The sequence below is a fragment of the Stigmatopora argus genome, chromosome 9 (genome assembly GCF_051989625.1).
Source record: "Stigmatopora argus isolate UIUO_Sarg chromosome 9, RoL_Sarg_1.0, whole genome shotgun sequence".
Classification (NCBI taxonomy): Eukaryota; Metazoa; Chordata; class Actinopteri; order Syngnathiformes; family Syngnathidae; genus Stigmatopora; species Stigmatopora argus.
The window spans coordinates 14,371,194-14,397,088 of NC_135395.1; the positions used below are offsets into that span (position 1 = coordinate 14,371,194).

Consider the following 25,895-nt stretch of genomic DNA (forward strand, 5'->3'; position numbering starts at 1 on the left):
AATCCATGGTAATTTTTTTAATTTAAAAAAAAGCCTTATACATGGTGATTTAAAAAAAAAGCCTTACGAAACATGGTCATTTAAAAAAATCCCTTACTATACATGGTCGTTTTTTAAAGCCTTACTATACATGGTCATTAAAAAAAAAATCCAAATTGTCTGTCAGATTCCTTTCATTGCTTTTGCCCTGGTTGCGCTGCTTCCAGATGTGTATTTTCTAGTGGCGGTCCGTGAATTTCCTAGCGACGCCTTCAGCTGTCGGAATCAATCCAACCCTCAAAAACTATTTTATGGCTATAAAACCTCTACTGCAGCTACAGCTGCAACACATAAAAATCATCAATAATAACCTAATACAATTGAAATATTATTTAGGAATATAGCCATATTTTACTCACCAAAATCCATCCTTTTCATGTGTCATTTTCCCTTAAATAGAAGCAACCGTGTGTAGTCAAGGGTTTCCAAAAACGAGAAGATAAGGTGTGGCCCCTTCATGGTGTAGTGGTTCTGTTACCTGCCTGCCATGTGGGCAGACAGGGTTAAAATCCCAGTTGATCATCATTTTCCCTTAAATAAAAACAACCATGTGTAGTCAAGACCTTCCAATAATGACAAACTGAAGTGTGGCCAATTCGTGGCGTAGAGGTTCGTTCACCTGACTGCCGTGTGGGCAGGCAGGGTTCGAATCTCGGTGGATGATGAGCCATTTTGCCATTTTGCCATTTTGCCATTAAAAAAAGAGTCATTCAGTCTTTCCTTAAATAAAAGCACCAAATGACCATGAATAGGCGCGCCGCCTCGTGGTGTAGTGGGTCATATTATAACTATATATTTGTAGTCAAGACCTTCCAATAATGACAGAAGGAAAGTGTGGCCAATTCGTGGCACAGAGGTTTGTTCACCTGACTGCTGTGTGGGCAGCTGGGTTTCGAATCCCAGCTGGGAAACATTTTCCGTTAGTTGTTTCTATATATTTGTAGTCAAGACCTTCCAATAATGACATAAGGAAAGTGTGGCCACTTCATGGTGTAGAGGTTTGTTTACCTGACTGCCATGTGGGAGGCTGAAGTTTGAATCCCTGTTGGGAAACATTTTCCCTTAATTGTTTCTATATATTTCTGGTCAAGACCTTCCAATAATGACATAATGAAAGTGTGGCCATTTCGTGGTGCAGAGGTTTGTTAACCTGACTGCCATGTGGGAGGCTGGGGTTCGAATCCCTGTTGGGAAACATTTTCCCTTAATTGTTTCTATATATTTGTAGTCAAGACCTTCCAATAATGACATAAGGAAAGTGTGCCCAATTTGTGGCGCAGAGGTTCACTCACCTGACTCCCATGTGGGAGGCTGGGGTTCAAATCTCAGTTGGGAAACATTTTCCCTTAGTTGTTTCTATATTTTGTAGTCAAGACCTTCCAATAATGACATAAGGAAAGTGTGGCCAATTCGTGGTGCAGAGGTTTGTTAACCTGACTGCCATGTGGGAGGCTGGGGTTCGAATCCCAGTTGGAAAACATTTTCCCTTAGTTGTTTCTATATATTTGTAGTCAAGACCTTCCAATAATGACATTAGCAAAGTGTGGCCAATTTGTGGCGCAGAGGTTCACTCACCTGACTCCCATGTGGGAGGCTGGGGTTCAAATCTCAGTTGGGAAACATTTTCCCTTAGTTGTTTCTATATTTTGTAGTCAAGACCTTCCAATAATGACATAAGGAAAGTGTGGCCAATTCGTGGTGCAGAGGTTTGTTAACCTGACTGCCATGTGGGAGGCTGGGGTTCGAATCCCAGTTGGAAAACATTTTCCCTTAGTTGTTTCTATATATTTGTAGTCAAGACCTTCCAATAATGACATTAGCAAAGTGTGGCCAATTTGTGGCGCAGAGGTTCACTCACCTGACTCCCATGTGGGAGGCTGGGGTTCGAATCTCAGTTGGGAAACATTTTCCCTTAATTGTTTCTATATATTTCTGGTCAAGACCTTCCAATAATGACATAATGAAAGTGTGGCCATTTCGTGGTGCAGAGGTTTGTTAACCTGACTGCCATGTGGGAGGCTGGGGTTCGAATCCCCGTTGGGAAACATTTTCCCTTAATTGTTTCTAAATATTTGTAGTCAAGACCTTCCAATAATGACATAAGGAAAGTGTGGCCATTTCGTGGTGCAGAGGTTTGTTCACCTGACTGCCGTGTGGGCAGGCAGGGTTCGAATCTCGGTGGACGATGAACCATTTTGCCATTAAAAAAGACTAAGTCATTCAGTCTTTCCTTAAATAAAAGCACCAAATGACCATGTATAGGCGGGCCGCCTCGTGGTGTAGTGGGTAAGTCACCTGCCTGCGACGTGGGTGTCGAGGGTTCACGTCCCGGTGTCGCCAGTCAACGACTGTATGGTGTCGGCAGTCGGCCGAAGGCCGACTGTCGAACACCACCAGGGATCCCCCCTCCCAACTGTCTTCCGGTCAGCCGAAGGCTGACCGGAAATATTGTTTTGCTGAAAAAAATGACTAAGTGTTTATTTTAATGAAAAAAGGATTACTCATTTACTGAACTACATAGTGTCGTGATCAGTCAAACAACGGTGGGATTCGAACCCCAGCCTCCCACATGGGAGTCAGGTGAGTGAACCTCTGCGCCACAAATTGGCCACACTTTCCCTATGTCATTATTGGAAGGTCTTGACTACAAATATATAGAAACAACTAAGGGAAAATGTTTCCCAACTGGGATTCGAACCCCAGCCTCCCACATGGGAGTCAGGTGAGTGAACCTCTGCGCCACAAATCGGCCACACTTTCCTTATGTCATTATTGGAAGGTCTTGACTACAAATATATAGAAACCACTAAGGGAAAATGTTTCCCAACTGGGATTCGAACCCCAGCCTCCCACATGGCAGTCAGGTTAACAAACCTCTGCGCCACGAATTGGCCACACTTTCCTTATGTCATTATTGGAAGGTCTTGACTACAAATATATAGAAACAATTAAGGGAAAATGTTTCCCAACGGGGATTCGAACCCCAGCCTCCCACATGGCAGTCAGGTTAACAAACCTCTGCACCACAAATTGGCCACACTTTCCTTATGTCATTATTGGAAGGTCTTGACTACAAATATATAGAAACAACTAAGGGAAAATGTTTCCCAACTGAGATTCGAACCCCAGCCTCCCACATGGGAGTCAGGTGAGTGAACCTCTGCGCCACAAATTGGCCACACTTTCCTTATGTCATTATTGGAAGGTCTTGACTACAAATATATAGAAACAACTAAGGGAAAATGTTTCCCAGCTGGGATTCGAACCCCAGCCGCCCACACGGCAGTTAGGTGAACAAACCTCTGCGCCACAAATTGGCCACACTTTCCTTTTGTCATTATTGGAAGGTCTTGACTACAAATATATAGTTATTATATGACCCAGTACATCACGAGGCGGCCCGCCTATACATGGTCATTTGGTGCTTTTATTTAAGGAAAGACTGAATGACTCTTTTTTTAATGGCAAAATGGCTCATCGTCCATCAAGATTCGAACCCTGCCTGCCCACACGACAGTCAGGTGAACAAACCTCTGCACCATGAAGTGGCCACACTTAACTTTGTCATTTTTGGAAAGTCTTGACTACACATGGTTGTTTTTATTTAAGGGAAAAATGATGACCAACTGGGATTTGAACCCTGACTGCCCACATGGCAGGCAGGTAACAGAACCACTACACCATGAAGTGGCCACACCTTATCTTCTCATTTTTGGAAACCCTTGAGTACACACGGTTGCTTCTATTTAAGGGAAAATGACACATGAAAAGGATGGATTTTGGTGAGTAAAATATGGCTATATTCCTAAATAATATTTCAATTGTATGAGGTTATTATTATTAAACAAACTTTATAAATACATGCCAAAATAATATCATGAGTAACAAACTTGAACGTCTCTTTTCATCAAGTGTGTTGTGTATGTAAACTCTGCATATCTAAGCGACCAATGAAAGCTTTATTTCAAATTTATGGATTGCTAAACGTAATAAATCATCTTTTTAACACCTGGCTGCATCCCAAGTAGCCACCCCTAATTTGGATTTGTCAAAAAGCGATGACTCACGACACCCCGTCAGCGTTTAAAAAACAAAAAATGCAAAAATAAGAATTCCAGCCTTGTCTTCTAAGGTATCTTTGTAGAAAAAAAGTTGAATTTTATTGGAACAAGACTTGACGTCGACGGAAGTCCAACTCATTTTGACCGAGTCACCAAAAAAAAGTCCCAGTCAAAATGGATTGGACGTCTCTCGCCGTCAATGGTGCTGAAACATGATCATTCACATCATGACAATTTTGAAGTTCATTCGCCCAAAAAGACACATTGACATGCTCATATACATTCTACATGTGTTTTTAATCGGTACATCAAATTTGGATCCAAGCACAAATAATCTCATGGAAAAAAATGTCACAAAGCAGGACAATTTTATTGTCTTCATTACGGTCTTTAAAAAAAAAAATTCTAAAACTTGGTGTTATTTCAGTAGAATCTATGGTCCAGGTACTTTCAAGTTCATTACAAAATAAAGTCTTTGCAATAAATAAATATATAGATTTAGATTTATACTTTATATGTGGAAAATAAATATATTGTACATCTCATAAATAGGATCGCCAAAATGTCCCCCTCCTCAGTCGCTTGCCTTTTTAAACAACATGTCTTTCACACAAAACATTTTTTGACCGAATTGTTGTCATTCAAATTCTAAAAAATGCTGGAAAATTCTTCAAAAATTACTTAGGGTGAAATGTAAGTTATTTTGTGAAACGGCTACATAATATTTAAAAACAAAATTGGATCAGAGGAATTTGAATTAGAAGTTATAATATGAGCAAATATTGTATGGTCTTGAAATTGATTATTTACACTACATCACTAATTTACATTTTTGAGTTAAAAGTAACGATCAACCTGGATCGAAACATTGGGTTTGGGTTTATTAAAGATCCCTAAAAATGGATTGAAATGCAAAACATGGATCAATATCATTTTGTTTAGTTTACATGACCTTAAAAATGTTTATTTAATGTTTCAGCCATAAAATTGTGACTATCACTTTAGCTGTTAAATGTGTCCATAATATCATAATAAATCTATCAGAAGCCCTTCAGTCCAATCAAAATCCAATTTTGTATCATCATATCAGCGTCCAAAATACCTAAATGGTTTGCATTCTCAGAAAATTGGCAATTTAGACCGCTAGTTAAAACTCAAGGCCCTTTGGTTATGAATAATCATTTTCGTCAAAATGTCTGAAATTGTGTTTTTTTTAAGGTTTGATTTGAAATGCAACACATTGTTAAATGTCTTTACAATCCGAAATGGATCGAAGGCCCTTCAATCAGATCATGGCAGACTGCAGTATCGGCAAAAATCGCGCTCTATCCATAAAGTCGAAAACGTAACGTCTCTTCGTGAAATTGTGGGTTTCGCCCTCCAGTGCTGAGGGTACTCGGTCGTTTGGTCGCCGGTCTTTTGGTCGCCCGGAAGGTTATTGATAATTAAAATTGAAATCGTTGCTCAAATTCCCTAAATACAAACTGCAAATTATTATCTAGTCATACTTAATTCCCTATTAATTATTAGGCTAAAGAAAAGCTCCAAATTTCCCGGACTTTGATTGTTTTTTGTTGGAGAACTTGTTAAGACCCTGACTGACGTCGCTTCTTAAAGGGACAACGCATGTACATACAAAATCTTATACACTCACATGCACGTCGGCTCGGTGAAACTGCTCATGGCCATTGTTGTCTTTTATTGATGCGTAGACCGTGTTGTTTTACCTTGTTTTGTCGCCGGTCTTTTGGTCGCCCGTTGTTTGGGTCCGGGAAACCAAAAGACCGGCGACCAAAAGACCGGCGACCAAAAGACCGGCGACCAAACGACCGCACACAAGTGCTAAGTACCGTGGACGCAATGCTCAAACCTCCAGCTGGGGCGCGTCGAGTAAGTGCCGTGGGATGGAGACCACATTCATCACGTGTGACTTCCTCCTCACATTTTAGTACCTGAACCTCGCCCGACATGTTGTCCGTTACACTCGGGCCTTCTTCCCATCCGTCCTCTCTCGGAGTCCACGTGGGGACGTGCCCACGTGCTATCCGTCCGTCACGTGGTCACCTCCGTCTCTAGAACAAGCGCGGACCGAGATGCGTCCGACTGTTGCTCGGCGGCAGATTTGACGAAGCCACGTCCAAGAACGCGGCGAGGTTTTTACGTCCGTGCTCTCGGTCGCGGTCACCAACAGTTTTGGGGGAACAAACAAGCGTCTTCTGCAAAGTGGGACCAAGCGTGCGGGTTGCGGTCACCTGTACTGGAAGAGGTCCCGGTAGGCTTGGGGGATCTTCTCGATCTCCACCGGTCGTGGGAGGAAATGTGTGAGTTTCTGGTGTTTTTTAGTCCTGCTGCCCTCTCTGGGCGAGCCGTCTTTGTTCAAGGCCACGTAGTAGAAGCGCGCCGTGTCGTTGTGCTTGTACAGTGTGGACGCGTACGTGTTGTACCAGTTCTCTTCAAACTGCTCGCGGAAAACGCACTCCGACGTCAGCTTCCTCTGCCGGGAAAAAGAAGAATGTGCGTGTTAGTGTCGGCCAATCGTGTACGGTGGAGTATCAGGGAGAATAAAGTCGCGATATTACGGGGATTGAGTCGTACGGTGGAATAGGAGGAGAAAAGAGGGAGCGAATTGTGTGATTAAAGTCGTGATATCGCGAGAATAAAGTTGTATGTTGTCATCCTAAAAGGAGGAGATACCCAGGTTATGTATGATATTAAAGTTTTATATTGCGAGACTGAAGCCTTATTATTATTAGGAAAATAAATATTGTAAAGTTATGAGAGTGAAGTTGTGGTATTGTGAGAAAAAAAGTCATAATATTAGGGGATTAAAGTTAGGATTATGAGAAAAAAGTCAGAATGTTACGAGATTAAAGTCAAATCAATACAGGAAAATGGTGTTATTATGAGAGAAAAAAGTAATATTAGGAGATTAAAGTCAGTTAAAAGTGGGAATGTTACCAGATTAAACTCAAACCGTTACGGGAAAAAAATGTATTATTATGAAAAAAAGTCATCATATTGCGTGATTAAAGCGTATGTTGTAATATTATGAGATTAAAGTTGGAATATTACGTTGGAAAAATGTCAGAATATGATGATATGAATGTCATAATATGAGAAAAAAATAATATTACAAGATTCATGTTGTATTATTATTATCAAACAAATCTTACACTTATTTATCATTATATTAACAAGATTGTATTGAGACGCACTTTCCTCAATTCAATCTGTTCGGAACTAAATTGTGATGAACCAGACAAAAAGCTTAACTTCTTTAGCAGCACTGATGGTAAATCACAATTAAAAAAACTTCCAATTTTGATGTTTTGCCATCTTATTGGATAAATATTGATTAGGAAATGCTCCACATTGACATGACAGTGGCGTACCTCTGAATCGGAGGCCACTGATGATTTCCGATAAGTGCAAAAACCTCTAAATCAATTTGAAACGCACTTTGAAAGGATGCACGTCGCTTCGCTCCAGATATCCGACGGCAACTCATTTAAGCAGGTGCTCATTACGATGAAGGCCAGTCATTAGACTTGACTTTTCACTTTACATTCCTCACTCGCTCTGCAGACCTGCTGACCTCTTGACGTGCATCGGAGGGGCAACGGGGGGGATCATTTTCCTCCCTGTAATGCAACTTGAACGCCTAACAGCCCTGCCCACGCATGCCGAGAATCCCCTAAAAAAAAGTGCAGCCCCCCGCTGGAAGTGCACATCATTTTTTTTGACTTTTACCCGACGTGATGGCGAGGGTTTTGTTGAGTTCAGTTCAATCGGATGTTTTCTGTAAACACGACCCCGAGGACACGCGAAGGGAGCATCCTATTAGCCGCCAACCTCAGCGCATCGCCAGCTCGTCAAGGTCTGATGGCGCGCCGTGGCGGAAGAGCCCCCCTCCAACTTTTGACCCCAGATAAAACCCAACATGCTTCAATGGTGCTCTAAAGTAAGGCTTTCTCTCTATTTAACTCATTGCATGCCACTCACGGCATTAAAACTCCACTTCATTTAAAATGGGAATGGACATCTATCACCATCAATGGCAGCTAATGAGTTAAATGAGTATGGTGCAATGATAAAAAATAAAATGCATGAAAGGGTTAAATCTGTGCTGGGAAAATGTGCATTTTCTTCGGGACCTGCGATCAATTATTCATCGTAAATAAGCAAATATTTCGTGTGAGTGTCATATTGGTGATGTCATATCACTGTGCTTATTTATTATAGCAGCCTAGCTAAAACTATGAACTCACTCGTATACGAAAGTCATACTTTTGAATAGTTTAACGCAGATGTGTCAAAGTGGCGGCCCGGGGGCCAAATCTGGCCCACCGTATCATTTTGTGTGGCCCGGAAAGTAAATCATGAGGGCCGACTTTCTGTTTTAGGATCAAATTAAAATGAAGAGTATAGGTGTATATTAAATTTCCTGATTTTCCCCCTTTTAAATCAATACTTGTAATTTTTTAATCCATTTTTTCTGTGTTTTTAGTTCAAAAACCATTTTGTAAAATCTAAAAACTTATTTAAAAAAGCTAAGATAAACGTTGTTTTAGAGCTATAAAAAACTGAATATTCGGGGATTTTAATCCAGTTCTTTTAATCCATTTAAAAAAAAATCTAAATATTAGATCTAAAATGCTCCGGCCCACATGTAATCAAGTTGACGTTAACGCGGCCCGCGAACCAACCCGAGTCTGACACCCCTGGTTTAACGACACACTGCGATTGGCCTCATGTGAAAGTGATATATTAGTGTTGAATAATTGAACTACTGACCACAGTTGTTTACGTAACATGTTTGTGACTGTTTACATGCAAGATGCACAGTATTGATGGTTTAAGAGCCTCTGTGTTTTAAGTGCTTTGCCTCTGCTTGCAATTACGAACTCCTTTTAAGGTGGACATTAATTCTTTATGGATGTTTGAACTTTTTGCAGCTGGGCTTGCTCTCTCTTATCTAGTCAACAGGAACAAAAATGGTGTTTTACTAACTTTCTATTTGTATTTACTAGTGTTGGACTGATGCAAGTATCGGTACCGACATTTTTAAAAAAATAAATGTGTGACATGTGTGGGAGCAAAACAATAAAATAGTATTGGTGCAACACTACAATTAGTATTTCCCAATTTTTTTTCTTTTTTTAAGTACAGGTTTGACATTTTTACTCTTTATATTAGTTCCTCAATGTTCATGTAGCTACCAGCATAAATTATTGATTCAGTTTTATTAGAAGCCACTTTGACCTCTATGCACAATTTGGAGATCAAAACTGGAAAATGTGGAAAACTAAACGGCTATAATTAAGTCAAGATTCTTTTGACATGTATTGCAGATACATTAAATACGGAAATATGCCGTAGGGCACGTGTTAAAGTGGCGGCCAGGGGGCCAAATCTGGCCCGCCACATCATTTTGTGTGGCCCGGGAAACTCAATCATGAGTACCGACTTTCTGTTTTAGGATCAAATTAAAATGAAGAGTACAGATGTATATTAAATTTCCTGATCGACTTGAAGTTAACACGGCCCGTGAACCAACCTGAGTCTGACACCCTTGCCGTAGGGAAACTATAAAAAGATGATACTTGAATTAAAAGACATGCCTTGCAAATTTCATCCCAATCAGTGAGACTCGTGTCTGTGGTAAATGACTGCCAAATTTCCTTCAGATGAAATTTTGGAGTACGGGACCCCTCGCCTAATACACCAATAAACCCGTGAAAACTAGAGAACTTTCGGGTGTGTTACTTGGCAGGAAAAAAAAGAATTCCAATATGTTCGAGGGTTCGATCCTAGGCAAGTCCTCACTGTGTGACGTTCTTCATATTGGTCAGGTGTACAATAGGGCCCGCCTATTGACTGCCCCCCACCATCTACCCTCACCTAGCCCTCCCACCAGAGGTCAAAACTCCAGGATGGCAGACTCTGATAGCCCACCGTAACAATATCTGCACTCCCACCACAATGGGCGTGCTTAAAGGTAGAAAGGTGGCCTCTGTTTGGAACCTTCTTGGCTGGAGTTTGTGTTGTGGCTGCGGGGGGGAATGGGGGGGTTGTCCCTGGGCCCCGAGAGGCCCCCAGGTAATGCCCTTGGACACCTGATACACATACTTCCCCCCTCTTTGTCTTCTTCTCTTTCCTCTCGAGATAAAATAAAAAAAAAACACTGCAGGCTTGACAAAGAGGCGCCGAGAATCAAACAAACTTATTTAACGTCGGAGTCCATCAAGTCCATTCTGAATTTCTCAAGTCTGGCAATAACCAAAAATGTCTTTCCCCCCAGCTGCCATTGCCATTCAGTCGAGAGTTCATTCATGCATCGAGAGGTGCGTCTACACGGGGACCGTGTGATACATAATTGTTTTGTCTAAGCGCACGTTGCTATCAGTCGGCGAGCCTTGACGACGCAGCCAAAAGTGGCGTCTTTGCCAACAAAGGCGCTCGAAAAGACAAACAAGAGAGGAAAAGATGTTCCCGGCAGGCTGTTTTGCGGGCGAGTGGTGTGAATGAATGGAGGCTTCTGACTCACCGACCCATAGAGCTCTCCTTTCTCGTTCATGCCCAGGTAGAGTCCGGCGTCCACGCCTCTGATGCTGACCAGACCGACTGCCAGACTGATGAACTCCAGGATGCCTTGGGTTAAAAAAAAAATGCACCTTGGTCAGGGAAAACAAATCAGTTGAATGTGTTGTACTACCAATTTCATGTTAATTTCATTTATTGGCTGACAATTGCGCTACTTTTTGATTGAATGTGATTTGACATCATCAGTTGCATTTCATCTACCATCTATTATTTATACATGTCTAGTATTTGACATGATAAGTTCAATTGATGTGTTGATCGATGTTTCTAAATTTAATCACAATCAATTGTAAATGCAATTAATCGCAAAGTGTAAAACAACAGGTTACAAAGTAGTAATTAGCACATTTATTTAGTAAATGCTCTACCACAAGGGTTGGTTCGCAGGCCGCTTTAACGTCAACTTGATTTCACGTGGGGCGGACCATTTTAGATATAATATTTAGATTTTTTTTTAATAAATAGATTAAAAGAACTGGATTAAAATCCCTGAATATTCAGTTTTTATATATCTAAAACAATGTTTATTTTAGTTTTTAAAAATATTTTTAGATTTTACAAAATATTTTTGAACTAAAAACACAGAAAAAATTAATTAAAAAAATGACAATTATTGATTTAAAAGGGGGAAATTCAGGAAATTTAATATACATCTATACTCTTCATTTTAATTTGATCCTAAAACAGAAAGTTGGCACTCATGATTTACTTTCCAGGGCCACACAAAATGATGCGGCGGGCCAGATTTGGCCCCCGGGCCGCCTCTTTGACACGTGTGCTCTACCATATTAATGACCCTCACGAGGGCCGCAGGGGTGCTGGAACCTATCGCAGCTAATAATGAGCCGTCGGCAGGGTACACCCTGCATTGGTTGCCAGCCAATCATAGGACACATGGAGACAAACTACCATTCGTATGTTTTGGGGGTGTAGGTGGGAACCGCCGTACCCAGAGAAAACCCACGCGGGAATGAAAGAACGCGGGAAGGCCGGTTGCCAGATTTAAACACTTGTGAGGCAGATGTCCTAACCGCCCAACCACTGAGCCGCCATATTAATGAAATAATAATCTATATGATCGTATTGGATGCCATTGACGGCAATGGACGTCCTATCCATTTGAACAGGGAGAGTCTGACAGTGAATTATTGCTACCAGCTCTCCCAGTTCAATTAGATATCAACTTGAAAAGCAGACTGAGTTAAGTTTAGAGCAGCTAAAATAATTACTAACTGTTAATCGCATTCTGTACAACAATGAATTTAACAGTAGCATTCAACAGACTTATTTGAAATGTACTGTCATATTAATGTCATATTAATCTCTGCTACTCCCAATAAGATAATGTGCAAGTTAACTCTGTTCATTATTACGTGCGTTAACTAAGAGTTAACTCGCACAGTCTTAGTTTGAACATGTATGAAGAATACTAAAGTGACTTAAAACGGACTTTTATGAGGAAACCGAGTCCTAGCGCAAACGTATGTCAACTTCAAAGGGTGGGAAACAAGCAGTCAAATGAAAAGCCAGGATGGCGGGACGCAAAGGTTAGTCCTCAGAAAGGATCCAGCTGGCAAAGGCCGGCGTGAGGCCACCTGGGCCCCATCTTCCCTGCAGCTCACCGGGTGCCAAACACTGACAGCGGCGGGCCTTTTTAATCAGAGCCATGTCTGACAAAAGGCTTCGCATCTCAACCTTAAGTCGGGCCAGAGACAAACACGAGGACCACCCAACCTTTTTATGCGCGCCGTCCTATTTTTTGGGAAGCCTCCGAGGCTGGAAGCCTTGCAGTAGTTGCGTTCCAGCTTGCACCTGCATGCGCCACTTGTTTGTGGCCGAGGGGACGAGACACACCTGCGGCCAGTGCCCAAAGGGGATTATTAGTGGGGGGCGGGGCTTTTCCCGGCACGCCAGGTGACTGTGACGCACGGTTGAATTTCCACAGGGTGATGTAGAGAGCTGAAGAATGACACCGGTGGAGATTCATTTAATTGCTAGGGTGGCCTCATCGTTCAGTTCTTTTGACGTTGTCAGTGGCAGGCAATGAGTTAATTGTGGGTCACTTCATTACAATTTGTGGCATTTCGGGGTCACTTCATTACAATTTGTGGCATTTCGGGGTCACTTCATGAAAGTTTTGTGTCATTTCCTGTTGCTATGGGGCATTTCCGGGTCACGCCCAGGTTCATTAGTGGCTTCCATTTGGTTTTGGGACATTTCCAAGCCACGTCCTGTTAACATTAGAGAGAATCACATTTTTGGGGAAAAATGATTATGGGTACTTTGCTATTTCTGAATTTAAATGTAGTCTATATTGTTTAAAAAAAATCAAGTGTGATGATAATTTTTTAAGTACTGTAAAAATGCATGTTTTTGCCTTCCCATGAAGTAATATGAATAGTTTGAATGTTGAAGACCAGGAAAGTACTTTGTGTTGTACAAATGAATTTTGTTTACTTTTGCAGTGTATCCTTTTTTAAAACGACTTGCACGCACATGCACAAAATGAGAAGTGTTTTATGTGGAAATATTGATAACACATGGGATTTTTTTTGTTAAATTATTATGAATTATTATGCTGATTACAAATTTGCAGTCATGTTTTTTTAACGTTTTTTTCCTCTCCACTTAGTAGCGACTTACTGTGTTGTCAGAATTATGACTAAAGTAGTCTTATCCTTTCTACAAACTTACAGATTTCAGTTAGTTTACTATTTGTCATTTTTCCTAAAACAAGTATGCATGTCAAATGTAGTATTCACTTCCAATTTGTGTTGATAGAGGGGGAAAAACAGCATCACTTGGATTCTGCCCCCATAAATAAATAAATAAATAAAAAACAGCAGCCAGCCTCAAATCAACAATATTGTGTTTCCCAGTGTAATGCAAAGATCTAGTTCAGGAGTGGCAAACACGCTGCTCTCGAGCCGCATGCGGCTCTTTGCTTCTTATCATATTTTGTATATCCACTGTGTCTCTTTGCCTCGTTTCATGTTTCTCTCTCAAAACACACTCAAATTCACCAGGGCCCATTAAAAACAAATAAATCTTATTTTAAAAATAATTTGGCAGATTGGATTTTTAAAAAAAAGGCTGCTTCTGACGTAAGGACGTAAGGTGTGGCAGTTGAAAATGTTATCTCTTTGTGTCTAACTCGTCCGCCACCCCAGATCTAGTTGACGGACGAGGACAGATGTCCAATCTAAAGCAATCGTCAATGGTGGTCAAGCTCAAACCTAGGATTGGAAGGACCTACCGAATCTGCTGTGATCCTGCCTGGTCCCATGCACCGTCCCATTGGGAAATATCTCCAATTGGAATCCCGTCCTGCAGTACAGCTGCCTCCTTCTGAGGATGCCTTTGAGGTGTCCAAAGTCGGTGGGCGAGCCCCTCTGCAGCCCCCCTTCGATCTGGCCCAGGCGCTCGTTCAAGGCCAGCGGCGTCTCCGGCTGCAGGGGCAGGGGCAAGGGCAGGGGCAGGGGCGCGTTCCCGAAGGCAGGCAAACTTTGTAAATCCAAGTCGAGCGCCCCGAACCAAGTCCCCACCTCAGCCATGGTGTGCACGGCCGTCACGTTCAAACTAAGCAAAGAAGGCATGTGGAAGCTGCTGGCAAAGTGGGCAAAATGTCCGAGCCATGCAGACTTGAAGGAAGCCCCCTCTCTCTCCTCCTCATCCGTTTTCATATGCGTGCGGCGCCTAATGAGAAGGAAAACACGGGATTATATACATCTCATCTTGACGTTGGCCACGCCTGGCTGGCATCCTTTTCTCATCTTCCGATCATCTAAGCGAGCGAGTTTGCGCATGGAAGGAAGCTTGCTTGCTTCTGGCTCTCCTCTCCTCAACGGCAAGTGTGCTGGACGGAAGGTGCGTTCAAAGACCATCCCGAGGAAAAGCGCTCCATCTGCTGCTGCTGCTGCTGCTGCCGCCGCGACACCTCCTGCTTTCCCAACGAGATGATGAAAATAACTTGTGCATATTTGCAATCCAAGCTTGCGCGCAAGTGTCAGTCAGTGCCAACAACTGGAGCTTTTCTCTCTCTCTCACTCGCTCTCTTTCTCTCTCTCTCTCTCTTTTCTCTCTTTTTCTCCTCCTCTTTGGAAGCAGGTGCTTCCTTCCTCGCCCCCTCTGCACTACGTCTGCAATGTGCTGCAACAAGGCAGCAGCTTTAACCACTTGTAGGGACAACTACTGGCGAGGAAGGGAGGAGAATGGGGGGCACTGGGGGGTGCATTTTGCATTTGTATCTAATGGGACTGCTGTGGAACCTCTGCAGCAAACGACACATTTGAGTAAGACAATTCAGCGCAAGCCCCCCATCAATCCCCCCATAAATAAAAATAGGAAAATGAGGAAAAATTAAACTGTGTTTTTAATTATTAACAGGGAACACAAGTTTGGGCTGTTTGTTTATATATATATATATATATATATATATATATATATATATATATATATATATATATATATATATACATACAGTTACAGTTTTTGATTCTGCACCCCAAAATGACCTTTCAGATTAGACACTCTTTTTTGAATGTTTAAGTGAACATTCTGATGCACCTAATGTATTGTTTTAAATTAAGTCAACTAACATTTTGGACCAAAAGCATTTAAAATGTGTCCGTATCCTCCTTTTTTCTTCTTTCTTACAATGCCTTCTCTTAGCTTTTTTTTGATAATTTAGAAAACTTTTAAAATAAAATGAAAAATCACCTTTAAAAAAACATTGATTTTCAACAGTGGTGCTGGAGCCTTTTTCAAATTATTATTTTTAATTTTTACATATTCTAAATAAATGATTTTAAATAACTTTCTTCACTGACAGGCTTGCACGTCAACGTAACAGCTCAAAAATATTAAAATCCCCACTCGGGAGTGCATCGGAAATGAAAATTATACGTACCTCATGACTAAATATTAACTCAGTTGCGCTGTATGGCAAGAGTGCAAAAAGAAGCTATAAGTATGGATGTTGTATGTCTTCTGTACACAATGGGGCAACAAGTCCTGACATGTGGAAGCATGCCCTGCCAAACCAAAAAAAAAAACAGATAGAAAACACAGCTGTTTAGCAAAGACTTTACTTGTGTCGAGTGAAAACAAACCGTAGGAGTGTTTTAATTAGATGACTGTTCTCGAGATATCAGTGACAGCAGGGGTGGCCGCTCGGAGGACATCAATAGCACAATTCAAGTAGGAGACATGCTACGTACGTAAGACCACCCTCAAGCTGTCTTTTGGGTAAACCCCCCCCGCCAGCCCTCATCAACACAAGCAACATTCTGACATAGATACAACCCAGTTGTCTGTTTCAATGACACATAGTGTACAAAAACAACAACGGGATTTTGGTTAGGGCTGTTAACTTAAAGAGTTGGTGTTGCATACTAGTAACTAAAATCACATCATTGGTATTAAGGGTTAAGGAGTAAGGTGCCGATGATTACGTTTATAAATGAGTTTATCACTAACTAGTAGACATTTAAAATGGAAGGGTGGCAGCAAATGAAGCGGTATCGGTACGATATCGGCTGATGCAACATCGGTATCGGTGCAGCATAAATTGTTAACGTAAACAATGAGTTAAGCAGTGTCTGGCCAAGCTTTGATGGCAAGTATTATTAAGTCATGTATGCAGTAATTTAGTATTTAAAAAAAAGTGAGTATCGGTACAGTATCGCACCTGGCCAGGTATTGTTGCAACACAAATTTTTATCATAAATATTGATGGAACACAACAAACATTTACACTTCTTACACGTGTTGTTATGTTTTTCTCTAGACTTTTAATAGTGCTAAAATACCATACTTGTGGCATTAAAAAAAAGACAATTACATATTTATGTTCTACAGAAATGACTTTTAGGCAATTCAATAATTCCATAAATATATCCCTTTTATTTATAATTAACAATCAAAGTAAATGCTCTGCACTTGCTTCAATTGATTTTTTTTCTTTACCTTTTTGTGTCTTCACTATGGACAAAAGAATTATTTATAACTTGCTGCCCTTTAATAATTGTATTTATCTCCTGCCCTTTATAATCTTTATGAACAATAGCTTTGACTTTGAAATGCAAATAAGTAAATGTCAGGAAAATCCTTTCCTACCTGATGAATTTGTTTGCGGAAAAAGGTTGTTGCCAAGTGGGTGGAATCACTGATAATCATTTATAAGTAGGATATAAGGCCTTTGAATGCCCAAATTAAGGCCCTTAAAAACAATTCAGCGCTTTTTGAGACGTTTCAAGCATCTTTGGAAGCCCTGTGAATAAAAACAGAAATAGACTTTAGTTGTAATTCCTAATAATCCTGTTAAACTTTGCCATTTTTCTATGCATGACCCTCAGTGGAAAACATTTTGACACTCACTGCAGATACAGTACGACTTGACCTCAGCCAAAGGCCTGCTTTGGGGCAACCGATTGTCCCACTATAAATCTCACGGGGGTCTCGGGCCCGCATTGAAGTCGACGCAGGGACAGTGGCTTTCAGCACCACGCGGTCCTTGAAAAGTGGCGCGGGTGACGGATGCCCGGGGGCCTCCTCTCCATGAATTGGCCGAGGGGTTGACGAAGAGTCAGGTCAAGTGCGGCTTTGTGCGAGGGGACATCGGGGCGATCGCTACGCGGGGGCCTGAAAAGATTTTTTGTCCCACTCGGGGTAGAGATATGAAAGAGGACAGAGAAGGAGGGACATAGAGAGTGCAATTGAGTGAGAGTAACGTGGAGGGTGGGATTGGGGGGGGATAGAAAAGATTGCACTATCTTGTGGAAGCAAACACAAATCTCTATTAATTCAAATATTGGGACTCGACGCAATTCCTTACGATTTGTTTAGGACTGAATAAGCAAGATGTGTACCACCTGCAGACTGTAAGTGTAAAATACAAAAAACTACTTCATCACTTCCCCCATTTATGATAGTTTACTCACAATTAGATTCATTTTCTCATTGCTATTCATCTTTTGCTCACCCACTTGAAACACACGTATTTCTATCCAACTGCAGGCAACTGGGAGATCAGGGCTTTACGACACTTGCACAGGTCTGATTGGGGAAAACACTATCACTTTTGTCCACCGGCGTCGCCCAAATCACCAAAAACTGAAAGTTACTTAGTGCTGCCTTCTCATTTCATCCAATTTCTGTACCTAAAAAAACAATAGACAATTTCCACTATTACCTTATTTTTCTTTTTTAGTGACCTAAATGTCACTACATTTATCCACAAAGCAGTTTGCTTGTGGACCAGTGTTGTCTTTACTTTTAGTCATTCACTGGCCGCATGTGTTGTGGTCATTAGAATAAAAGTAAAATAAAATAAACCCGATTTTTATTCCCAACTTTTTTGTCGCTAAATCTGCTGCTTCTCGGCTGTACTTTACAGTTGACGAGACAGATTTACGGCTGCAGACGCAGAGAAACACGCACACGCACAGATTTAAAATGTTCCCATATGTCGCTAACCTGCCGAGGATACAGAAATGAAGATAATGACCTCAAGTGTACGTCTGCACTTTGATGTCGTTCTCGCGGGATCACACACACACACGCACACACACACACACACACACACACAAGTATACACACATGTATACACAGAGCCCCAGTTGAAAATACACTCGCTGGCCAGGATTGGAGGCTAACAAGTACCTCGCCTATTTGTTTGGATTAGAAAAAATTCATACGTGTCCTCTTTGGGGAGGTGAGCAAAGGTCTGCTTACCCAAATAAAGGGGATATGTTTTACATATAGATACGATGTTGGATTTAATTATAGACCCTTAGCTGGAGGTGCTGGTGCACACTTGAGGACTGTTTTGACATTTGGGGAAACCTGCTGGTTCCTGTTCTCTACGGTGCGTCCAAGAAACAGCTCACTGCTCCGAAAGCTGCTCTCGTCTTCTGTAAACATCAAGATGCATCTCATTAGTTAAACTAATAAAACAAAACATCAAGAAATTCTGAGTTATGTAAGAGACTGATGCCTTTATTTTTTGGAATGCTAGTTTTTTTGGGGATCTGTTAATGGCCCACTCACTGGTTATTTCATACTGAAAGTCAATTCCAAGTCATTTGGTCCTTTTGTTTTATTTTTTTAAATTTTGTTTTGATTTTTTTCCAATCTAAAAATCTGATAAATCCTAAATCGGATATACATGTGATGGGTTCATTGGCTGGCCCTCCCAGTCAAATTAAATTGGATGTCTTTTGTCGTCAAGGTCAGTTAAACATACTAATCATTCAATCCCAGTAATCCCAGTCCAAATGGATTTGATGTCCATCACCGGCTCCATTTCCACGGCCAAAATTTCTTTAATTCAGATTAAAATTCTAATCGTATGCACTGTTTTAATAGATATTAAAATATTGCTCCAAATCGAATTGGAGTCTTCTGACATCAGACTTTCAGTCGAAACAAACTATTTTGACATAAGAGATCAAAACCATCAATTTCATGTCGATACAATACTAATCTTTTGAATGATATATTTGTCTAATTTACAAAGTGCCACTTTTCTATTCTAATCTATACAATGTGTACAATCACACAACACAATCAGCGTCATTCCAACTAAAGTAAAAAAAATAAATTTAGATTTTTTTATGATCACGATACTTTAACATTTAAGAATGTATGTAATATCATTTTTTTCTTAAAACAACAGCATGTATAAAAGATGAGGCTATTGATCAATGTTTTCCTTTTTGATTAATTTCGAGTAGCTTGTACTTGAGCAATCGAAAAGGAAAATCGCGAATTGAATAATATTATAAATGAGAGAGATTTGTAACTGTGTGCTTCTGACAGTTGACAGCCTTTTTTTTTGAGAACTTTGCCCAGAAATCAGCTGGAAAAGACTCCAGGAACACGATAAGCGTTGTTGGGAATGGAACGGATGGATATACAGATTAGAATATACTGTGAAGTATAAAAACACCAGTCCTTTACAAACTGGCGTCTTGCTGCTCGGGATACCCGACTTGTAATCATCTGATCTGGGATCAGGTTCTGGTGAACCCCTTTTAACCTCAGCCACGTGAGGGCACTGGAAGATGGCGGGGGCTGATGTCGGCGGCGGCGAGCACGGGAAGGTGCCCGGGGGTCAAAGCCCAGCACGGTCACCGAAAGCGGCGCGAGTTGCCGAGAAGAGGCTCACACTCCCAGAGAGAAGGGCTGCTATCATCTGTTCTTATTTTACCTTTTGTCAGGCAGCATGTGGAAAATGATCTTCGCTGTGAGTTATTTGCAGAGCTGGATTCCGTGTTATTTCATTCCCAAGCAGAGACATAACAGAGAGGGTCTCCACTTTCATGCAGGTGGTCCCTCGGCCTTGTTCAAGGGCGCCGTGTGCGCCGGGGCAGGGGGGGGAGAGGGGGTGCATGGGTTGCGAGGGAAGGGAGGAGGGACAGATGCCTGCCAATGTAGGTAACGGTTTAACGTTTCACGGCCTGCCCAACCAATGCAAAGATAGTTTTAATTTATTAGTTTGCTTTGCTTTCATGCCCTGATGAATGAACCGACCCACCCTCCATGTTTTGGTTAGCCACTAACATACAAGTTTAAATGCAGCATGTGTGTGGGGGGAAAAAAAATATGTGCGATATCTCAATGGACTTTTTTTTTTGCACCGCGGGTACATTTTAATATGACATTTTCAGCCTTGTCTCTTACAATTTGGTTGAGCAGTAAATTATCTCCCATTGAACTTTTACTGTGTTCACCCCTGCACTCTACAAAAAAATTATGGAGTACACTGGGATGATAAAAGCCATATTCGTGTGTCTCAACTTGCCAATTCCTCATCTTTGATGCCATAATGTGTAATGATACTTGTCAGGTTTAAGGGCCAATCTAGGTTTGCAGTTTAAGTCGAAATTCAAACGTTTTAGTCAGAAAGCAGCCTGTTAACCGACATTCATTCATTCATTTTCCCAACCACTTGTACTCACATTGGTCGCGGGGGGTGCTGGAGACTATCCCAGCCAACTTCGGACACGAGGACACCTGAATTAGTGGCCAGCCAATCGCAGGGCACCAGGAGGCTAGCAGTCATACCTAAGGGCAATCTAAAGTGGATAGTGTATAGAAGTGCACAAAATAATTGCTGAATTAAATATTTAAATGATTTTTTTTATTGAGTACAGTGTACTGTTTCTATTCAAATTTTTAGTAACAATTTGCAAGGTAATTTTTACTCTATCCTTAAGTACATTACCTCTTTTTTTGGTCCCAAACAGTGTAGTCCAGTTTCAGATGTCGGTATGTTCTTTCATGTTCTCAGTAATAAGTAACTTTCTATCACACAGCACATCCACCAACCAGTGTGCGGTAGCTCGGTAGTCAGCACTCTCGACTGCCAAGATGTCAGTGCGAGTCGAAATCCTGGTTGGAAAGGGGTCGAAACGTGGCAAAAGAGCGCAATGACATCACCACCACAATCAAGACTGGTTGCATATGGATCACAGTATACAATAATTATGAAATTATTCTTTTTCTACCATGATTTTCAGTTGAAGAAAATCTACTACCCGGTTATTGAAGCACTCTACTGTTTTTACGAGTATTTTATTTGAGGTATTTATCTTTAATTTACTCTATTTATTTATTCATTCTGGCAACTACAACTGCCAGTAATTTAGCCATAAATGTAACATTTTTTTTAATAGTGTAGTTGGGCAGTGAGTTTCTCTTGAGGTTTCACTTGCACTAAAATGTTTCAAAAGCACCGGCTTGGGACAAATGACGTAAACTTTTGCCATTCTTGTGCATGGGATTCATGTTATAGATATCTACCATTCAGTGGCAATGGCAAAACTGATGTCATTTGTTTGAAACGAAATGTCATGCAGACATCTGTCATTCAGTTTTGACTGGGCAAAACATAATTAAAGATACACCTATCTGCTGTTTTGACTAGTCACGATTACATTACAAATGGAAAATCCAGAAATTTTAATTCACACAAATGATTGAAATACAAACAAAACAAAAAAGACTCCTAGTGTCGTCGGACCTGGCTGCCCCCAAAGGGATGATAGAGATTTACTCCACGTTTTCTTGGCTTTAACCTCGAGCCGTGTGACATGAGAGGTTAGTCTGGAGTGCGCGTATATACGTGATCATGATCCCGGCTGATGAGGGAACAAGCCCTTGGAGCAAGACTATTATGTTCACTACAACCCAGTGCAAGGATCCAGCCTCAAACAGATGTTAGCCGGCCGTTGTCGAGGCCTTGGCACGGTGCCCGGGCCTACCTATCTGCACAGCTATTTACATGGCGATCCAGCTGCTCGCTCTCTTTTCCCGTTGGCTCCTTCTCCTTTTGCATGGCTCCGCATATTTGCATGCCCCCTTCGCCCCTTCCCCGCCGTTTGAAATCAAATACCCACTCATGTATAAACTTTGATCAATCAAAGCCACTAATTTGTTTAGCTGACAAGACAGCTGAAGTACTGATGCAGGTCCGCTTGCGAGGGGGATGAAAAAGACCAGGCGGTCCGGATCCCAGAATATCTTTGTGCTGACGCAAAGCTTTACCCCACCATTTATTTTTAGTTGTTTTTCCCTCTTAGAAAAGCTGGCCACATTGCTGATGTTCTTACCTGCTGCACTTTTTTTTGTGGATTTGCTCGAGATGGGGGTGATATGTCGTTAAATTATTATCTATGGCAGGGATTTTCAAAATGGTGGCATCCAGGGACCACTCAATGAATCTCTATCAACTTTAATGGCTTTAATAGCATCGGAATTTTTTGTATCGGTATTTCCACTTTCGGGAAATACTGACTTTCATGCCAAATATTCTCAACTACTATACATCAGAATGAAATATAATCAAAAATCAAATTTTAGTTCTGTGTTTTTTTTTTAATTTATCAAATGAGGTTATTTCGCCGAGGATATTTAACGATAAAGGTGTCATCTGTTCCTTTAACTGTGGGGGAGCTGGATCACTGCAGATTACGCTGGGCAAAAATATAGGCCTTTAATTAATCTAAAAAGTCACAAAAAATAATCCAATAGTTCAAAAAATTGATGTGACAGAGGAAAACTGAGAAAAGATTTCAGATCCAGAAATGTATTCAAAACTGCTGTCAATACGACAACTAAAGTTGTGTTACTCATTGTTAGCATTAGCTTTAAGTCTAAGTGGAGGGAAATATGGTCAAGTCAGTAGAGGGCGCTGATGCTTTCCAAGCCGACTGCCCACATGACCTCATCAAAATCGTACTTTGACAAATGAAGATTAATTTGATAAATTCTGTCTTCTTTGGTTCAATCAAAGTTGTTTGTTTTTCTGACGCCGTTCTGCTGCTAATCTGCGGTTGGATTTGTCAGATTTGCCACATTAAATGAGGTTGTTCGCTGTCAAGAGTGATGCACGCTTTGGCGCCATCACGTGAGATTCCGCATGAGAATACTAGCAGTTTGTTTACCAAATAGGATTACCAGGAGGCATGACTTTCCGGTGCTTGGGGACATGAAGCAGGCCCTCTTCTAGGCACATTTTAATTGCCTCGAAGGGCATTTTGGCCATTGTCGATTGCGAGTAGAAGAATGGAAAAGAAACCTACAGTTTCCACGTGATGTCTTCAAAATGTTCAACTTTGATGTCATGAGGGCAAATACTTTTTGGGTTGAGACAATCCCTCCACTGGTGGAAAGCAGAGCAGAGACTGAAACAGGTGCAGTGTGTTCATCACATCCTGATGGAGCAAAACCACAGCCAAAAACATATTGGACGTGCTTGCGAACAGATGGCCGATGTTGGCTCACTTTCCCGGCAAGAAGGAACAGATATAGAAAATAAGGCTTTAATTGTTAATGTTGTGATGTTAAAACCCCTCATGGTAAGAGCATGCACACCATGAGTAGCACAATGTTGGGAAAAAAATGACAAATCCAGTCAAATTAAGGGAGAAAGACCATTTGAGATTAGGATTATTTTGTTTCCAAGAAAGATTACAGAACAACTCACAATCAAAGCACCACTGTAATTGTGCTAAAGCAATTAAAATCTGTTCTCAACAATTCCTAATTTAAAAAAAAATGAATTCACTGCCATTACATGTGTTTCCATTACTCCGAGTAACTAGAAAAATGAAAGTTTGCATTGAAAAATTTAGGAATCAAGATATTGATACACCCAAATCCCTCCTCAAATATTAAAATTGACGATTTTCATTAGCTCTTTCATACAGGACCGCTTTTTGCCATAGGCAATGTGGACGACTGCCCAGGGTGCAATTTATTTGTGGGTGCCCGAGAGCCCTCCTCAAATGTTAATTTATTGAATTTTATTTTTGTTTCAGGGTTTGTCCAAATACATTGCTGTTCATATGCCAGTGTAGGCTATATATTTATGTTTTAGTCGATCATGTGTCATATTTTCTCGCATTCCTCAGTCACGTGTTCCCCATTCCTTACCTTAAGGTGCACCTTCATCTTCTATGTTTGTATTGCAGTTTTATTTCTCCTGTAAGGTCATGCAGCAGGAGCACAGCTGGCATCAATATGGCCGACGTCTTTCTCCGTCCATTGGATGGAAACTTATATTCATCTGGTTAATCAGTTTAAAAGATAATGAAAATCTAGATTAGGAACAGAGATTTTTGCTTTTGAAGATGGCGTAATCAGTGTTTTGAGAGGGAACTGACAGCACTTTGCGTGGCGAAACAAAGCGGCGTGGCCGGAGCGTTGATGTGACGGTAGATCGGAGATAGAGGACGTTCTCCGCGGCTCCTCTCTCCATTCGCTCCTCCTCCATGGAATGAAATTAGTCAGCGAGTCAACGGACGGGGCACCTGTCAGCCAGATGTGTTTGAGTAATGAGCAAAGTGGAGCATGAAGTAAGCGTTTTGACAAATATGTGCAGAGAAAAATTAATCTCGGGCCTAATTTGACTCCAAATATGTGTTTGGCTTTATGGGGATGACTTCAGAGAGGTGCTACATCTTCAACAAATTCATAACCATAAACTGCAATGAAGCGCATTAGTGAGTGCTTGTTGCTCGCATTGTGTTGTTTGTTGCCAGAGCAATTTGAGCCGGTTCCCATTTTATTGATTGGACGGACACAGAGGGCCTTGTCTTAATTGGGGAGGGGCTCCCTTGTAAGCCATGAAAGAAATTATCAGCATCTCACATCTCATCCTACAAGGGGGCAACATGTGTTTAGAATTTAGACTCACATACCTATAGCACCGCCCCAATTCACCAGGCAAACATAAATGGTACCGTTTTACTATCTGTGTTCTCTCTAAGCAGCAATGTAGCAAACGTGACGCTTAAGAATGTTAACACTTTACTTCAAATATTACACGTACACTTAATAAAAAGTCCTTAGAGGCAAAAGTTTGATCCTGTAATGGAATAGTTTTCATTTCTAGCTATGATTCTAGTTTGCTGTTAATAAAAATGTCTCCCATAGGAAATCATAGCAGAATTTTTTTTATATTTATATTACCTAGTTGCCTTTAATAACCCTTTATAGGGGGCTCATAAATACTTGTTATACTACATAATGTTTATGATGGTTATTGAGAGCCATAACCAGTGTGTGTGTTTTTATTGTTTACATTTTTGTTCATTTTGTTTTTAACATTTGATTCATCTTTTTTACCCGCTTATCCTTACGAGGATCGCGAGGATTGCCTAAAATTGTATACTATATACAGACGTGCATAATTATATATCAGGCATATCTTTGGCAAGGGTCAAGAAGTGTAAAATTGTAATTATTAATGTGTTTTGATTTTAGATATAGGCATTTGATCATTTTCTACACAATATATTCAATTGAAAAATCTAGAGTTTGACTGTTAAGTGTCCTTTTTTTCACCTCCCGACTTGTTTTTACATCGTTTAGGGCGAGGACTTCTGGAAAGAAGTATAAGGGTGTGAATCTTTTGTCTAGGTCAGAGAACATGCTTTTCAGTGCGGCGGGAAGCATCGAGGCGAACCTCAGCCCAATGACCAACGCCAATGGCATCCTGTGCTACGGCACCGGGGGGAATCTGTATTGTTGACGCTGGATATAAAAGTCACATAAAGTTGCATAATAAGCTTTAAAAAAAAAAAGAAGCACGGAGGTCTTTGTAAAATATATGTTCTGACTTTAGGACCATAAATCTGTGTTCTTTTGATGCGATTCTTCTCGAGCACCCCGGGGTTTACACGG

The 25,895-nt window shown here is 41.0% G+C and overlaps 1 protein-coding gene across 4 annotated transcripts; it reads right to left on the reverse strand.

Annotated features, from left to right (window-relative positions):
- Window positions 1-4,376: 4,376 nt before the first annotated feature.
- On the reverse strand, window positions 4,377-20,716 carry LOC144082923 (fibroblast growth factor 16-like). 4 transcript variants are annotated; one of them, XM_077610424.1, is made up of 9 exons: window positions 20,666-20,716; window positions 19,915-20,129; window positions 17,082-18,616; window positions 16,821-16,974; window positions 15,613-15,736; window positions 14,249-14,643; window positions 13,960-14,152; window positions 10,648-10,751; window positions 4,377-6,594 (listed from the first exon to the last, which is right to left on the reverse strand). In XM_077610424.1, the coding sequence occupies exons 6-9, from the start codon at window positions 14,384-14,386 to the stop codon at window positions 6,349-6,351; spliced, it is 681 nt and encodes a 226-aa protein (XP_077466550.1). In that variant the 5' UTR covers window positions 14,387-14,643; window positions 15,613-15,736; window positions 16,821-16,974; window positions 17,082-18,616; window positions 19,915-20,129; window positions 20,666-20,716; the 3' UTR covers window positions 4,377-6,348. The 4 variants fall into 4 exon arrangements, with proteins under 4 accessions (XP_077466550.1, XP_077466549.1, XP_077466547.1 ...); XM_077610423.1 differs by having other exon boundaries at window positions 13,960-14,643; window positions 18,438-18,616; XM_077610421.1 differs by having other exon boundaries at window positions 13,960-14,643.
- Between the last annotated feature and the right edge of the window lie 5,179 nt (window positions 20,717-25,895).

What these genes read in the sequence shown, in the direction of transcription:
- LOC144082923 (XM_077610423.1), bottom strand. Translation starts at nt 14,386, where the DNA reads ATGAAAACGGATGAGGAGGAGAGAGAGGGGGCTTCCTTCAAGTCTGCA. An exon ending in GCAGGATCACAGCAGATTCG is followed by an intron (nt 10,752 to 13,959) that starts GTAGGTCCTTCC and finishes TTTTAACCCAAG; the next exon opens with GCATCCTGGAGTTCATCAGT. An exon ending in AAGGAGAGCTCTATGGGTCG is followed by an intron (nt 6,595 to 10,647) that starts GTGAGTCAGAAG and finishes TTTTCCCGGCAG; the next exon opens with AGGAAGCTGACGTCGGAGTG.